Source organism: Eulemur rufifrons, chromosome 8, assembly GCF_041146395.1.
Source record: "Eulemur rufifrons isolate Redbay chromosome 8, OSU_ERuf_1, whole genome shotgun sequence".
In the NCBI taxonomy this organism is placed as follows: Eukaryota; Metazoa; Chordata; class Mammalia; order Primates; family Lemuridae; genus Eulemur; species Eulemur rufifrons.
In genome coordinates this window covers 125,873,081-125,891,485 of record NC_090990.1, presented here as the reverse complement: position 1 = coordinate 125,891,485, position 18,405 = coordinate 125,873,081, and the positions used below count along the sequence as shown (strand labels likewise).

Below are 18,405 nucleotides of genomic sequence, written 5' to 3'. Positions count from 1 at the left end.
TGGCCACACTCACAGCTGGTGAATAACCGAGGAGCGTGGCTGGTGTCACTTGATAAATTATGGTCTGTCTCTCCAAAGAGAAGGCAGGACCCTTTCTTTTAGTTTTTAAATATTCTGACAGTATTCAATACTATGCTTCAGACGTGAGGTAGTAAAACACAAAAGGCTTATTGACAAACCCACTCTCTGAGGGCCCTCACGGTCCCTAATGCGTAATGGAGGCGGGTGGCTGTACGGATGAGGGATGGCGCTAGACATTTGGAACCAGCTGCCGTGGAGGAAAACGGGGGGGATCCGTGCTCATGACTCACTTCTGGGTCTTGGCTGGTTTCTCCGGCTTCTCATTGTACGGGATGACCAGGTCCACGGCCGAGTCTGGCTTCTGCAGGAGAATCCCCAACTTGATCTTAATCTCCTTGGCCCTGCGAGGAGAGACGTGAGGGGAAATGAGGACAGCACATGAGCACACAGATCTAAAAAAAAAAAGATCTTTCTGCGTCAGAGAAACAAAAATGAACAGAATCCCATTTCACTTCTTGCATTTTTGTCATGGCAGAAAGAATACTGATGCAGAAATTGAGACACTTGGGTTCTAGTAATTAGCAGTCACCAAGCTTTTATTATGTCTCTAGTTAATTTGCATGATCTCATTTTAATCTTAATTATGGTTTTGCATGTATTCTCTCATTTTATAGGTGGTAGATACCATAGTATTGTTTCCATTTTGCAGGTGAGGAAACTGAATGGCAGGAGGCTTAAATAAGTCACTTAACATAACCCGGCCAGCACGTGGGGGTGACGGGCATTGAGCCCCAGCTGTGTGGTGCCCGAGCTCGCGGTGGAACTGCTCACCGCTCACCGCCAGCCTTCTAGGGGCTCCCAGCCCAGCCATTCGTTAGACGTATGACATTTTAAAAAATGATCTTTTTTTACTGCCAGACCTCCCAGTTTCCTCATCTGTAAAATGACGGAGTTAATCTAGATTTTTCTTGAGCCACTTCCAGCTATAAAATTGAATCGTTCTGCTTGGTGATTTATTTCTCTGTAAAGTTTCTTTTCCAAACTCTTGCCCGTTGCTCCATACGGCCGTGGAGTAGCTCACCGACAGCGAGCCCTCAGCAGGTGAGCTCAATCGACAAAGGCCTGGCTCTAGCAGCATTTGCTGTTTCTTTGTATCTGCAGCACTTTAGGGAGTACACGTGGCCAGAATTCGGGGTCTTCCTCCATCACAGGAAGCAACCGTTTTCATGCTCAGTGTTAAGCTAAAAATCAAGCACGAGGCAAATCTTAAATATTAATCCAGAGGACAAGCTCTTGTATATTGGGAGACCTAAAAAGCTGTCCTTTCCCTGTCACCTTGGCACTTGGCATATGATTTTATGATAGGGTTTATCGTAGTGCATTGTGGGTGTTGATTTATGTGTCTGTTCTTCCAGCCGGATACGAGAACTCTCTGAGAGTAGGAATTTAGTCTTAAATACCTTTTAATCAACGTGCCTAGTACGGTGCCTGACAACACAGTAAACATTCAAAAATATGTTAACCAACACCACATGCATTCACCATCAAATTGGAACTAATCGATCAACACTTAAGTGCACATAAGAAAATGACATTCATCGGACATCAAGCAAGTGGGAGGCGGAGGAGGGGTTGGGGCAATTCACCCCTAACGGGTACGATGCCCAGTCTGGGACTCGGGCACACTTATAACTTTGACTCAAATGGTACAAAAGCAATTTATGTCACCAAAACACTTGTACCCCCATAATATTCTGAAATTAAAAAAATTTAAAAAATATTTTCCAAAGTAAAATAAAAATGTCTTGATTTTATTCCTCACAAACCTGCTAACATATACTCCCAGTCAATGCTAATCCTAACCAAAGTCTTAAAGAGCTAAGCTAGGGTGCATGTCGTGGCCAGATAGGATTTTACTACCCTAAATCCACTTTCCCCATTTATGCACGGTGAGACAGTGATGAGGCAATTAAAGTAAATAAAATGCCAGTTATGGATAGTAAGGAGAAAAATGTAAGGAAACCTGCAGTCACTTACAAAAACCCTATAAATATCTCATTATCAGAACATATTTCCCTTTAGGCTAGTGAATGTGGTTTTGAAACTGTTAGGATTTAGGATCATTCACATCTACAGTGTCTTTTCCTTTCCATTTCTTTCTGCTTTCACTCTTTCCCTGGGATCCTCTCGCTGCCTGACGCCGACTCGGGTCCCCAAACGTCACCAGCCCGGGCTCAGCCGGGAGCCGCGTCGCGGCAGGCGCTGGCGTGTCGTGCTGAGAGAGCTTATGTAACAGGGACTGAGAACACGTGTTGCTTCAGCTCCAGGCTTCCCGTGTTCCCTGAATTATCTAACGTTCCGAATTCTTTTGCCTAGAAATTGGGGCTGACACAATAGTCCACACCAGAACTTTTTGAGACGATTAAATATGCGAACGAATGTGAGTCACTTAGCACAGCGTTTGACATACAATTCCGCTTCTTCAAGGTCAGCTCTAACTGCATGATCAGTCTTCCTACCAACAGCCCGTGTTCCCTAGCTTCAAGCACCAAATGGAAACATCCAAAAAATTCCCCACAAGTTACTAAAGAATTACTACACCCACCACTTTCCATATTCTGCCTCTGGAGGCAAGAACTGCCAATTGTATATTTATCTGGAATAGGAAGAAAACATGAAGGGGGAAATACATGCAGTATTTGTGGGTCCGCTCTGCTGGCTAACGTACGGCCCTGCAGTCCGAGACGCACCGTCCGTCTCTGCCATGGAGACGCTCTGTCTTATCCGGCCCGTGAAGGCCTCTCCCCCTGGCTCTAGATGTCCCTCGATTCCCTCCTCTAAGGGACATGCACGCAGTCACTGTTTCCAGTTTCAACTTGGACCCGATAGTCCACTCATCCGTATGTGGATCACAATTATCTAATGAATGTCTCTCACGTTTGGTTTTACTGTTTGGTTGATTCTTCAGGTTTTTGTTTTGTTTTGTTTTGTTTTCCCCTCTCCACTTCTGTTTCTTTTTCCCTTCTCTCTTTTTCTCCACTGGAGCCTTTTCCTTTTGTAAAAGGCAGGAAAATACGTGTGTTTGGATTGCCTGGTGCGAGGGTCATGGTTGGACATTTAGGGATAATTGGAACAAAGGAGTTGGATGTTTTTAAAAGAAGTATTCGTGAAGTCATTCATTAATTCCTTCCTTACTGGCTCGTGGATCATGTTCACTGTGTCAGGCACAGCAAACACAGGAAGACTCACAGGGTTTGCTCCTCGCTTTCAAGGTGCTCGTGGCCTAGCCAGGTCTGAGACCTGGAACTAGTCACAGGCAGATGCTCGAGGAGGGGACGTGCAGAGCACTGGGAGGGGACCCGTGTGCACAGGGCGAGTGGGGGGACCTCTCAGGGGAGGTAAAGGTGGATCCAGAGAATGAGCCGCCGTCAGCCAGGTGGGCGAGAGAGGAACAGGCCTTCTGGGCAGAGAGAACAGTGTGTGTCTGTCATTTCAAGGGACGCAAAGTAGTCCGTACTGCAAGAGTGTGAACCGTGACCAGAGGATGCCGGCTCGCTCGCCTCCCCTTCCAGGGACAGGGACGGAGGGCGGAGGGGCCTGTACGGGACCCAGCTTGTGGCAGATTTAGTATGAAAGTGAGAAAGAGATAAAACTACCGAAAAGCGCTTTCAAAGACTGCCTCCATGTAAAGAGGGGGCCTCCCATTTTGTGAGCTGAACGTGTCTCCAATTTTCTTTTACTATTTCAGGAAGCATTTCACTGTGCCATGAACACACAGTTTCTAAATGGGGGTCAAATTCTCAAGACGTCCCACAAAAGCCTTTGAAAACCAGAATGAATCAGAGCCCTAGTACAGTTTTATCTACATCACTGCTTAAATAGGGGTGTGTGTGTGTGTGTGTGTGTGTGTGTGATCTAGAAACCAACCACTGTTTCTAGCGCTGCCTATGGAAAATCGTAGTCCATTTCCTCAGCGCAGACAGACATACCAGGACCTCAGGTGACTCTTTCGCTTGTGTTTGCCCTGGGGACGTAAGGCACAAAGGAATGGCAATGCCTCGAAACACACTTCTTTCCACCGGCTCCAGCTTCCGCTAGGGATACGGTCAAGTATAGAAGATTAAAAATTAGAGACTATAGAAAAGTCGGGAAGTGCATGGGACTTAATTATGAGACCAGAGAATGAACGACATTATTGCATTTCTGCTCACACAGCAGTGACAGTTTAAAGGCCAAGGAGTTAACAAATACTGCTGTTCAAACCGCTTCAAGCACTGCACTTTTTCACAAGACTAAACAAAGTTGGATTTGTTTTCCTCCTCAAGAGTTCCTGGAATATCGTTCCATCCCCTTTCCCGCCATAGCCCCACACACGTAAATATGGGAATGAAACAAACCAAGTGGAAAATCAAACAAAACAATAACGCAAATGTACCAAACTATTTTCCTCTTTAAAGATAAACTCGAATGCATCTGACATTAATTTAATGCCAAAAACAACTTTAGCCAGAGAAGAAAACTTTCTAATTGGTTCACGATTCCAGACTCAGTGTCCGATTCTGACTGCACAAGAGGCGTTTCCTCCTGGCTGTATCACACTGATGCTCGTTAACGAGAAACTATTTTTATCTCTTCTCATCTACCCCCTCCTCTTGTTACCCTTTGTTTTACAAAGAAAAACTTGTTTTGAAATAAAATCAATTGGAAATGCCTGGATGAAAGTTTAATTAAAGGTTCAGGGGAAGATAATTCTTTGTCTAGATGACTCACACTAGTGATTTCAAACTGAAAAGGGTTGAATAATTCTAGGCTTGTGCAAGTAGGAATCTGCGCCTCGTGTGGGTATGCTGGCTGGGAAATCACAATTCCAAAGGCCGGGCCCCCTCAGTCCTTCCTGCTAAGGGGTGAATTGAGAGAAAGTTACTACCTTAAGTGTGGAAAAATAGCACAAGCAATCACTAAAAACAGAAACATTGTTGAATTTTGAGAAATACAATTATATTCAAGCAGCATTTATTAAGAACCAACTACACGTTAAGTCCTATACAAGTCGTTTCAAGGGATACAAAGATGTTCCTTGCCTCAGAGACACTTGGGACAATTGAATATAGGACACAGACGGGTAAACTATAGGGTAGATATTTTTCCAATCATTGATAAAAGGGGGTGGGATTCAATAATAAAAGAACATAGGCCCTAAGCTCAAGACGCGCCAATGTGTATCAGTGTGATGATATTTAGACAGAGCAACGGGAGACACTATACACTCTGCCAGCTGCCCCTGCTATATGCTCAGAGCTCTATTTTTCTGTCATGACACTGACCAATTTGCATTTACATCTCTGTACATGTGTGTATATTTGAGTATTGCCCATCTCTCCCATTAGAGTGCCAGGTCCCCAAGAGCAGGGCGAATTTCTGTTTTGTTCACAGTTAAAGCCTCAGCCCCTAGCGCAGGGCCTGGCACTTAGTAGGCACTCAATAAATATTTGCTATATAAATTGATGACTGAACAAATGAATGAAATAACTGAATTGCAATTTGGGGTGGAGTAGGTGAACTATTGGGGTGTGGCACAGGGCAAGTCATTGAAGACTAGGATGTCTCTAATTTGGTTAACTGGTAACACCATTCAATGACTGTAGGGACTATAAAGTAAATGAATTCAATTTCTGCCCTTTAAAAAAGTTGACCATAGACCAGGGGGCTCCCACTGAGCATGCATTCGATTCCTCGTACAGTATAGGACGGTCTCCGATGAGAAGAGGCAGGGAGGGTGACTGCAATCATTAGCAATCTCAAAATAATCAATTATGAGACCATAATTTATCAGGACTTAAAAAAAAAAAACAAAACCAAAAACAGACAGCCTGGCAAGGTAACTCGCTCCTGTAATCCCAGCACTTTGGGAGGCTGAGGCAGGAGGATCGCTTGAGGTCAGGAGTTTGAGACCAGCCTGGGCAACACAGTGAGAGCCTTTCTCTACAAACAAATTTAAAATTAGCCAGGCAAGGTAATACATGCCTGTAGTCCCAGCTACTTAGGAGGCTGAGGCAGGAGGATCACTTGAGCCCAGGAGTTGGAGGCTGCAGTGAGCTATGATCGTGCCACTGCACTCCAGCCTGGGCGACAGAGTGACACGCTGCCAAACAAAAACAAAAACAAAAACGCAGAAGTGGCCCTGAGGCACAGACCGGTCCTGTGGCTGAAAGACTTTCCACAACTCCAGGCAGGTTTCCTTCTAGTCTCCAGACATGTGTCAGGAACAGGCAAGAAGAAAGAAGAGACGGAGGAAAGTTGAGACTCGTTAGGTCGGGTTTTTACAACACGTTTCTGAAGGAGATGTCCCAACATGGGGCAACCCAGTTTAGATTCAATCCCATTCACGTCTGTGTTGCAGCTGCCCCTGCTGGCCGTGGGCAGGCACGAGCATTAGTGAAGAAGTCACCTAAGAACATGTCTGTTCCGGGCTGTTTCCTTTGGAAGAAACGCTAGGAAGCTTGTTCCCATATGTGTCAGAAGAACATGCTTTGGGTTCCTAAAAATGCAACAAATACCCAGGAAAAATAAATACAAATTTCTAAAACACTTGTTAGCGACCTGTCTTCCCAGCTGGAGAGCATGGCGTCAGCCGGATCTGAGACCCTGGGGGAGACGGAAGCTCCTGGGAGTTGGTGGGCAGAGACGTGACCCTGGCAGACAGAACCGAAGCAGAGACGGGGAGCCCTGAGGGACAGTGTGACCTCGCTGGACCCATCGAGGCAGAGATTCATTTGGTTGAAGACCGGAAAATCCTTGCTGGCCACTCATTTAAAACTTGAGATCAGTGGAGTTCGTTACTCATAGATGCATCATGAGAGACAAAGGATAACACTTGATCTTGAAAACCCTTAGTGGAATATAAGGAAATATTGGTGGAGATTCAGGTCAATTCTGGAACTGAAATTCTCAACTTAGCCAGGATCCTCTGAACACGGCCCCTTAAAATCAAGACTGACTCTCAACCGCCAGGAAAAGGCCAGGCCGGGTCATTTTGGTGGAGAAAGAATTTATTACATTGGCGTCTATCCTTTTTCTGAATGAACCTACTTTAGTTTGAACTCGAGAAAATCTACTCATTGCTTGTGCTTTAACAAAATATGGAAGAGTCGTCTAGCAATGCGGTGTGATACCGTGTTAAAATATATATACCTATTTTCTTACCTGATTTATATAATTAATATATGATATATTACAGAAAATGACTTTATGGTTAGTTAATATGAAACATTCCTGAGTGGTCCAAATGACAGAAAGGTGAAGAAATTGCTGAAGAATATATGATACCATTGTTATTAACGTGTTACGATACAACTTCAGAAACGACAGTTCTCTTTCCAAACACAAGTGAATCATTCCCTGGTAGTGTTTTAGGCTTTCACTCTTATGAGTGATTAATGACATAACAAGGCATTTCAGATCATAAGATAGCTGAAAAGATGGAATTGACAATGTCATTTGGTCAAATGGTTCATAGAAAGCACATTTTATCTATTATAACCTTCCAACTCCTGCTATGTTCTAATTTTTCCCTTCGGTAAATTATCTTAGTGACAACTATTTCCATTTTGCTGTTCTAGCTCTTACCTCAACTGCCCCAGATAAACTCACAGGCAACCTGTGGTCAAAGACCAGGACGTCCACCAGGGTCCTTGTTTAAATAAGCTGACTTTGTTTCACAGGACTATGGTGGAAAGAGAAAGCCTGGCCTTGTGTAGCTTCTCCTTTTACTCATTTATTTATTCAACAAATTTAAAATATGTTTATTGAATGCCTACCACGTACACTATTCCATGTTTTGAAGTCCCCTGTGAAACAGGAAGACAAGGTCCTCTCATGGAGTTTATATTTTAGCTGGGCAAGACAGCTGCAAGAAATAAAAAACATCGAAATGAAAAATTTTAGCTGGTTGTAATTGCTACAGTGTGACATTATGTGTGTAGCAGTTGATTTCAGCGACTTGCCCTAATCAGGAGTTGACATCTCAACGGTGGTCAGCAAGCTTTTAGGAAGCCCGTGCTCCTAAAGCCACAGGTGGCTGCCACAGGTGCCTCGGCTACCCTTGCCTAGATCAGCAGCACATGCCCTGCCAGGTAGCAGAACGTGTGCTTGTTTATTAGATAGTGGGCTCCGTTCAGTCACAATAATAATATTCAAGTCATTTGGACTGAGGACATTATCGTGGAAACCCCCACCAGTTCCACAGAAAGTTTTAAGAATGCAACGAGCTCTTCACCCTTCGAGATGGCACCTAGGGCTTGGTCCCTGCATGGTCAAATATGCTGCCATTGATCCTGAGATTGCTTGTTGCCTGTACCTGCTACAAGGGTATCAGAATGCCACCTCAAAATATTATTGTATCTGAGTAAACCTTTCATACGGGTGTAGTTAGAGCATAAAGAACTGGGACTTAATTGAGATTATAGAATAAGTTGTATAAACATTTTACATCAGCTTATAAATAGGTATTTGTCCAAAAATATGGACCAATTGGGTTTGTCCCAATTGGGTTTCACTATATCTGTGGTGGTCTTGGTTTCATAAACTGATAGCAAAGCTGTGGAGAAATAACTGTCACCTACCACTCACCATTGATGGCCACAGTTATCTACCAAAAAGAACCCAAGAATTGGACATGAACAAATGAACATAGGCTAGTTTTTACACTTATTATCTCAGTAACTTTATGCAAGTTATATATCTCTGGGCCTCAGTTCCACCACCTGCAAAATGAGGATAACATTAGTACCTGCTATGAAAAGTTTCTGTGAGGACTGCAGGAGATAACGCATGTGAAAGTTAGCACAATGCCGGCGACACAAATGGCATGCAGTGCATGTTAGCTGATATTGTCATTGTCATCATCGTCACCACTTCTGCTTATTTAACACTCATACCACCTAGTATTATGGTTTGTAGAAATTTCCTTTAACTCCTGGGATATTAATATTCAACATGTTCACAATGTCAGATTAGGCTGGGCACAGTGGCTCACGCCTGTAATCCTAGCGCTCTGAGAGGCTGAGGCTAGAGGATCACTTGAGGTCAGAAGTTTGAGACCAGCCTGAGCAAAAGTGAGACTCTGTCTCTACTAAAAATCGAAAAAATCAGCCAGGCCTGGTGGTGTGCACTTGTAGTCCCAGCTACTCGGGAGGCTGATGCAGGAGGATCACTTGAGCCCAGGAGTTTGAGGCTGCTGTGAGCTGGGCTGACGCCACGGCACTCTAGCCCGGGTGACAGAGTGAGACTCTGTCTCAAAAAAACAAACAACCAACAACAACAACAAGAAACACGTCAGACTAAAAAAAATACATAAACCAAAAAATCCACTAAAGTGTTCAATTTATTAAGCTCCTTTTCTCTTGGCTGGATGAACGACAATGGATGCTGTGTCTTAACCATTACTGGTAGAGTAACAAAGATACTAACGTGAGAAAATTAGGAAAAGTCAGAAGCAATTCCTGGTGATTCCACACTGGGGAAGGTAGAAGGAAAGCTCGGCATCCAAAGCCAGGAAGATACTGGACTACAAAGCAGTAATCAAAAAAAAGAAAGTGAGACCCTGGCTCACTTCAGGGCAGTGTGGAAAGGGTTATCTTTGTAGTGCCCCTGTTTGCTCTCTGTTAGTCAAATGCAGACTGGAGTTGGGTAGATCGATAGAGCCTGCACCTACCTGTGGATGCATCCTCTTCCTCGGTCGAGTGGGGGAGAAACGCACTTTGTCTCCCCAGCTCCCTGATACGCTCCATACGAGGTCACCAGACTTTCATTTACTCACACAATCCCTGAATCTAGGTGAACTCACTCCCCCCATCACCCCTCTGCACGGCAAACAGCTAGAAAACAGGTGATTTGTCGTAACTCAAAGATAATAACAACAATTTATATGCATTTTGATTTATTGAGATGTTAATTTCCGTTTTCCTCTACATATAGTTTTTCTTCTTAGTGTAAAGATGGCAGCCATCTTTCTGACCTCTGAGGGAGCTGTGTTGCAAAGCCGAAAGCAACAATTGAGGGTAGATGGTAGAATCCCCATGTTGGCCTTTGTTTTCCAATACTCTAAGCTCCCCGAGGAGATGTGAGGCTTGTTCCCAGAGAGGAGGACTGAGAGACCACAGCTTTTGATGAATGGTGAAGAAAAGAGACAGAAAAAATAGGCAAAAGAAAGAGAATTCCTGAGACGATGTCAGAGGACTGGGAGTTAGGGCTTTGTAACTAATCAAACCCTCCTCCTTCCCTGCCACAGACGCCTTTGCACGAGTCCAGGGAGACAGCAGGACCACAGAAGTAGACACATATATGGTGCCAATAATGACACTTGACCCTAAGATGATAGCCAGAGCCAAGCAAGGAGTCCTGGCTGCAAGGGATTATGACGCTTCAAACAAAAAACAAAAACAATGATGCATTTATAAAGTATTCAGTACTCAGCCATCTGTAAGTACACGTCCCCTTCCCCCCTCCCCAAAAAGATTGCTTTAATTAAAACAGGAAGTGTTCAGGAGAATTTACTAATCCTAATGGCGATGAAACCATGGAAATAGTGAACAATAAATGTGGCAAAGTTTCCATTACTGAAGAAAAGACATTAAGAAAATATTAGAAACCAGCTGTTTTGGATAATTAAGTCGTATGACCACCTGGATCTGTCCAAAGGATATGATAAGAGACTTTCCAGATCCTTATTCCTTTATTACAGTCATAAGTAACGTGTCCAATTGTGTTAAATATTTTCCTGCACTTTGCAGAGAAAATGTCCAACTTCTAATTGTGATAAAAATCCTTTCTCAGGTTATATAACTGGAAGAGTTTGTAAAGCAAATAGGATACATGTTAAAAAGTCTGTTACTAGAGAAGAAGTCGAGGACATTGAGCTCTTACTTAGAAAATCCAAATAATATCAAAACTAAGCTCTTTTTGTTTTTTTTCTGAAAACAAGACACAGAATAGCACAGTGATAACGGGCATGAATATTGGAGCCAAACTGCCCAGATTCATTTTACTATACATGTGACTTTTGGTAAGTTTTTAAACCTCACCTTGCCTTAGTTTTCTCATCTGTCAAATGGTGATAATAATGGTGCCCAGATCATGGCACCATGATGATTTAATGAGTTACTGTATGTGAAACATATTAGTGCCCTGCCAATAAAAGTAGGTAGAAATGTTAGGCTTTATTACTTATTTACAGAAATTCCTATGCCAAGGAAGGAAACTACCTATATTAACAGAAAAAAAGTGCAGCTCTTAACATAGAACCTAACACAGAGTCTAACAATTGGAAATAGGGGTGAAAAACAGTGCAACACTGTAACATTTACCTTTTACTAAACCCTATTTTCAACTCAGTCACTAATTGGGTGATATTGAACAGGTTATTTGAGTTCTATTCTCTTCTGCCAAAAAAAAAAAAAGAAAAGGAAGAGAAAGGAAGGAAACCAGTTTAGTTTAGTGCTAATACCTCTACTATGCCCTCTAGCTATAATGAATGGAGATTTTTCAAGATGATCACACGCAGCTTCTTTAACCTATAAACGAGAAAGTCAAGGACTCGAGATGTCCAATGACTCGTGAGTGACACCACATGTCCCTTTTTACTTGATCCTTCCTCCCAACATCCCCATTTTATCTGTAACTATAATAGTCTCCTATGCTCACAGTTTATGAACTGCCTGATTCATATGAGACTGTCTCCTTCATTCCCAATGTCACAAATGTTGTTCTTTTTCCTAGAAGATTCTTTTAAATGTGCCCTTTCTTCTCCGTACCTAATTTACCACTTTTCTCCAGGCCTGAATTATTGTGAAGTCCCACCTTCCCATCCCCTCTTCTTACTTTTTTAAAAAATATTATTTATTTCAGCGTATTATGGGGGTACAAAAGTTTAGGTTATGTATATTGCCCTTGCCCCCCATCCCCCCCGAGTCAGAGCTTCAAGCGTGTCCATTCCCCAGGCAGTACGCATCGCACTCATCATGTAAGTATACCCCCATCCCCTCCCCCCACCACCCCACCCTCCACCTCTGTCCGACACCCAATTGGTGTGATTCCCAAATGTGCACTTAGGTGATGATCAGGGAAACCAATTTGCTGGTGAGTACATGTGGTGCTTGTTTTTCCATTCTTGTGATACTTCACTTAGCAGAATGGGTTCCAACTCTCTCCAGGAGAACAAAAGAGATTCTATATCACCATTGTTTCTTATAGCTGAGTAATACTCCATGGTATACATATACCACATTTTACTAATCTACTTATGAATTGATGGGCATTTGGGTTGTTTCCACATCTTTGCAATTGTGAATTGTGCTGCTATAAACATTCGGGTACAGGTGTCTTGTTTATAGAATGACTTTTGTTGTTCTGGGTAGATGCCCAATAATGGGATTGCTGGATCGAAGGTAGGTCTACTTGAATCTGTTTAAGGTATCTCCATAGTGCTTTCCACAGGGGTTGCACTAGTAGGACATGAATAGAAATTTTTCAAAAGAAGACATGAGCATGGCTAAGACACATATGAAAAAATGCTCAGCATCTCTAATCATCAGGGAAATGCAAATCAAAACCACAATGAGATATCACCTAACTCCAGTGAGAATGGCCTTTATCAAAAAGTCCCAAAACAATACATGTTGGTGTGGATGCGGAGAGACAGGAACACTCATGCACCGCAGGTGGGACTGCAAACTAGTGCAACCCCTCTCCTCACTCCAATACCTTCCGCGCTCAAGGCCAGGCGGGTTTCCCGGAGACAATTTCCTACTGGTTAATAGGAGCGTCCACCCCAGGGGCAAATGCACCCTCCGTGCTAACCGGGGTGACTTAACACAGAGCCAGGCAGCCCTGCAGGGCAGGAGGCGGTCACGGATCTGTCCTCAGAAAGATGCTATGAAAGTGTCACAGGAACCCCTCCCCCCAACACGCGAGCCACATGGGTTCCTCTCGGCCAGGATCAACCGTGGCCAGAACTCCTGACAAAACTTCTGGTTTCGGGCTTGGAAATCAACCAATCAGAGCTCACCTGTGCTGGCCAATCAGAGCTCAGTTACATCCACCAACCAGAGCTCACCTGCGCTGGCCAATCAGAGCGCAGTTACATCCACCAACCAGAGCTCACCTGCGCTGGCCAATCAGAGCTCAGCTACATCCAGGGCTCAGCTGTAGTGACCAATTAGAACTAAGTCAGTGTCAATCCTTCATTTGCATAAAGGGACCTACTTGTGGATTTGGGCTGCGCCGTTTGCTGTGAAGTTTCCTGCTCTGGCCGCGGTTTCGTCCCGTGTGTCCTGCGTTTCTTACACGCTGGCGCCTGTGTCTGTCTCCCGCGTTTGCAAACTGTTCAGCCGAAGGGTCTGTCTCCTCCAGATTCCTCTTCGGAGAACTGTTCGCCCGCGCAGAGGTTCTCTGTTACCGACCACGGCGGGTCTCAGACGCGCGTGGGCACCTTTGTCATCTGAGGGTCCCAGACGCGCGTGGGCACCTTCGTCATCCGAGGGTGCCGGACGCGCGTGGGCACCTTTGTCATCCGAGGGTCCCAGACGCGCGCGGGCACCTTCGTCATCCGAGGGTCCCGGACGCGCCTGGGCACCTTTGTCATCCGAGGGTCCCCGACGCGCGTGGGCACCTTCGTCATCCGAGGGTCCCGGACGCGCCTGGGCACCTTCGTCATCCGAGGGTCCCCGACGCGCGTGGGCACCTTCGTCATCCGAGGGTCCCGGACGCGCGCGGGCACCTTTGTCATCCGAGGGTCCCGGACGCGCCTGGGCACCTTTGTCATCCGAGGGTCCCGGACGCGCGTGGCACCTTTGTCATCCGAGGGTCTCGGACGCGCATGGGCACCTTCGTCATCCGAGGGTCCCGGACGCGCGTGGCACCTTCGTCATCCGAGGGTCCCCGACGCGCCTGGGCACCTTTGTCATCCGAGGGTCCCGGACGCGCGTGGGCACCTTTGTCATCTGAGGGTCCCGGATGCGCGTGGGCACCTTCGTCATCTGAGGGTCCCAGACGTGCGTGGCACCTTTGTCATCCGAGGGTCCCGGACGCGCGTGGCACCTTTGTCATCCGAGGGTCTCGTTAACACGCGGTCAGCCGGGCCCGGGCCGCGTTTCTGGTTCGGGAGGTCCGCGGGGGGCTGCAGACTTGGCATCTCCAGTGCAGGACGCCACTTTGAGAGCCGCCATCCGCCATAAATTTCAAACGCCGCTGTCCCGCTTGTCACGTTCTGAATGCGAACGTCACTTTCCATTATTCCCCACGGCCACTGGCACCCTGCTCCTTTCGGTTCCCTCAGTGTCTCCCGGGCACACATCTCTGTCCCCTCCGCCTCCAAGCCGACTGAAAACTCTTCCAACACCCTGCGACCAGAACAAGTTTCCCTCTTCCCCACAACCTCGGCTCCTGCTCCGGCCCAGCCTGCCTCCTTTCTTTCCTACTGTGAAAGTGACAAAATAGAGACATATTTAAGGGACCTTACAGAGCTTTTAATTTGCCTCCCTCTCCTTATTTTAAAAGTGAAAAAAACTGAGGCTTGTAGGAATGAAATGTTTCCAAGTCTCATACCTAACGAGTTACAGAGCAAGGGACAGAATGCACTTCTGCTGAAGTATGGGTACCACATTTTCACCAGATGGCTCTTTTGTGACTGTTCTATCATCCAGATGTCACCCCAGTGAGGCAGCAAGCTCTTTGACGGTTGCTGCCATGTTTTACTTCCTTGGTTTCCCCAGAGCTTCTTAAAAATAACTGTTTCAAAGTTGCTTTAAGTTTTAGGATGGCCTAGAGGACAAGAGGACAGGTCCACACTGCTTGGGTTTATATCCAACTCTTTCTTACCTGCAGGGTGGTTCTGAGAAAGTTACTTAAGTTCCAGGTATTCGTTTCCTATGTACCATGGTAATAACAGAGTTCCTACCTCACAGATACGTTGTGATGCCAGATAAGTTATGCATTAGGATGTTTAGGATATAGCACTTAGTACGTAGTAAACACTTGATAAATGTTAGTTGATGGTATTACTGCCACTATTATATTTGTTCTGCTATCTCTATGATTCGCATCTTGAACATAGGCATTGGTTAATAACTGTTAATTGAATGGATGAATGGACAGGATAGGATAGAATCCAAAGATCTGTTTGACTGACATTCAAGGTAAGCGCCTTTCAGAGGGTCTCCGCCTCATAATAATGCAACCGACGCTGACGACGTAAAGAAGATACATTGCTCGATTTTTTCTTACTGATTTTCCTGAGTTCTAAATAGATTCTTGTTATCAATCCTTTATCTGATGTGTATGTAGCATGCGAAAATTTTTTCCCATTCTGTAGGTTGTCTGTTTACTCTCGTGACTGTTTCTTTGGCTGTGCAGAAGCTTTTTAATTTGATCAGGTCCCATTTATTTATTTTTGTTGCTGCTGTGATTGCCTTAGGGGTCTTCTTCATAAATTCTTTGCCTAGGCCAATGTCTGTAAGAGTCTTTCTCAAAAAGTGGGCAAAGGACATGAATAGAAATTTTTCAAAAGAAGATATAAAAATGGCTAACAAACATATGAAAAAGTGTTCAACATCTCTAATCATCAGGGAAATGCAAATCAAAACCACAATGAGATATCACTTAACTACAGTGAGAATGGCCTTTATCAAAAAGTCCCAAAACAATACATGTTGGCATGGATGCGGAGAGATAGGAACACTCATACACTGCTGGTGGGACTGCAAACTAGTGCAGCCCCTGTGGAAAGCAATGTGGAGATACCTTAAACAGATTCAAGTAGACCTGCCATTCGATCCAGCAATCCCATTATTGGGCATCTACCCAGAAGAACAAAAGTCATTCTATAAAAAAGACACCTGCACCCGAATGTTTATAGCAGCACAATTCACAATCGCAAAGATGTGGAAACAACCCAAATGCCCATCAATTCATGAGTAGATTAGCAAAATGTGGTATATGTATACCATGGAATATTACTCAGCTATTAGAAATAGTGGAGATATGGCATCTCTTTGGTTCTCCTGGAGAGAGCTGGAACCCAGTCTATTAAGTGAAGTATCCCAAGAATGGAAAAATAAGCACCACATGTACTCACCAGCAAACTGGTTTCCCTGAGTGCACATTTGGGAATAACACCAATTGGGTATCGGACAGAGGTTGGGGCTGGGTGGAAGGGATGGGTGTATACCTACATGATGAGTGCGATGTGCACTGCCTGGGGAATGGACACGCTTGAAGTTCTGACTGGGGGGGATGGGGTGGGGGGAGGGGAGGGGTGCACACCTACATGATGAGTGTGATGTGCACTGTCTAGGGAATGGACACAACTGAAGCTCAGACTCGGGGGGATGGGGAGGCATGGGCAATGTATATAGCCTGATCTTTTGTACCCCCTTAATGAGCTGAAAAACAACTAAAAATAAAAAAAAAAAGAAGATACATTGCTGGTCTTTTCATTGAGTACTATCACCCCCTTGTGTCATGATTTTATTTTTCTAAGGACTACTGTTTTTCCAAGCATTGGCCACTCCCTACTCAAGGATTCCCGTGGAAATGGGGACATTTCCCATGCTTTTCTGGCCCATCTCTGACATACTCATCGCTCACAGCAAGATGCCGGAGGTAATGAAGGAGACAGTGGAGGGACCAGCCTGACAGGGCAGAAATAGTTTGCTTCCCTTTGACCTTCAGTTCCCCATCTTCTCCAAAATGATGTGGGCAGGGTTGCTGGACTCTTGACAATTCATTTTGGAAGCCAGATAATGAACAGTGGGAAAAGTTGAGGAAGAGAGAAATTTGTGGTTTATTTTGAGTTCCAAAGGTGGAGGGGTCAGGAGGGATTCCCACGAGAGCTTACTGCATCTCCCCATGGCCTGTGAACTCATCCACGTCCTTCTGCTTTGAAGCAGAGAGGGGGAGTTTGTAGACTGAAAGCTTTTTATGGTACATGGACCCTGTCTTTAACTCATTTTATATAGCACAAAAGAAAGAAAGAAAAGAGGCAATAAAGTGTATTGGAAAAGGAGGGAGGAAAAGAGGAGGAAAAGAAAATGAAATGAGCTCTCCATAAATATTAACATGAATTACATCACTTAATAAAACTACAATTCCCAGAACTTAATGTGTCCTCTCACAATACATTTACGTAGTAGATACAAATGTGTTACCTCAAATAATCAGACACTTGGTCAACATTTTGCCAAATTCTTAAATGGGTTTGTTGCGCAAAATAATAACAATGAGGAATAAAGGGACTGTTTCTGAAGCATAGAATTAGATTTCAAACCATCTCTTCTTCTTCCCCCCAAAATACTGTAACAATAGCTTGTTATTCTCAACATTTCAATTTTCCAGACCTAGTGATTTATGCATTCATTTCTGTATACATTTACTTGTCAGAATTTAATAGAGCAGACACTATTAAAAGTACTAGATACTACTGGGATGTTTTTACAAAGTTAATAAGCAAGGCTTCCTGACCTCAGGTAGATTCCATTTTATAAAAGAGACATGTCTAGATACTTTTATTGGGATGCAGCTATGATATGGTAGAAAGAGCCATTAACCTGGAATTAGTGCACCTGTGGTTGGACTCGGGCATATGAAATGTATTTTCTGATCTTGGGCCAGATGTTTAACTTATTCATTGGTAAAATGGTAATGTTGGTAATACCCTTTGCAGAGTTATGATAAGAATTAAATTAGATAATATCAAATACCCAACCAAAATTGAATCCAAGGAAAATAGGGTAAGAAGTGATATGAACTCAAGGAAGACTTAAAAGTTCTATGAGAGTTCATAGAATGAAGCTATAGCTTCTCCCTGAAGAAGAATCATAATAGAAAAGGATTCCCAGAGGGAGGATATTTGGGGATGTAAGATTTGGCTGGGACCCTGCATGCCGGAGCAGGAGAGGGTGTTGGTTCGGATCCCAAAGCAAGTGCCTCTTCAGAGCTTTCTTTCAGCTCTCCCGGGACTCCCCTTGGTGTTTGATATGGAAGTTCGCATGTCCTAATAAGTTTTCTAAAAATTTTAAAGAAGGTTTCAAGGCCCATGCATATGTTGTGGGATTACAGTCCTGGAAATTTCTCCCCAGCATTCTTAGAGCTTTCCTTCCCGTGAGCCATGCTGTCAGCTCTCTGGCTCTTTGCACATTGAGAACTGAAGAACAGAAACTCCCCCAAACTGTATGGTTAGGTTCCTGGAACAGACGTTACTAAGTTAAAGTTCTGGGTTTAGTGTAGGAAGAGAGTCCAGGAACCTAGCAGTAGGTCACCCAGAAGCCACAAGACAGATGCCAAGCAGGAGTCCTTGGGCTGAGTGTCCTCCTTTAGACTGTAGGCGTGAGC

General features: G+C 44.5%; 1 protein-coding gene across 1 annotated transcript in view; it reads right to left on the bottom strand.

The window, feature by feature from the left end:
- The window catches only part of RGS5 (regulator of G protein signaling 5), a 52,969-nt gene that overhangs the window by 18,168 nt on the left and 16,396 nt on the right, over window positions 1-18,405 (bottom strand). Inside the window, exon 2 of the mRNA XM_069479124.1 lies at window positions 312-422. Within this exon, the coding sequence (XP_069335225.1) occupies window positions 312-422 (111 nt within the window). The remainder of the gene's footprint in view (window positions 1-311; window positions 423-18,405) is intronic.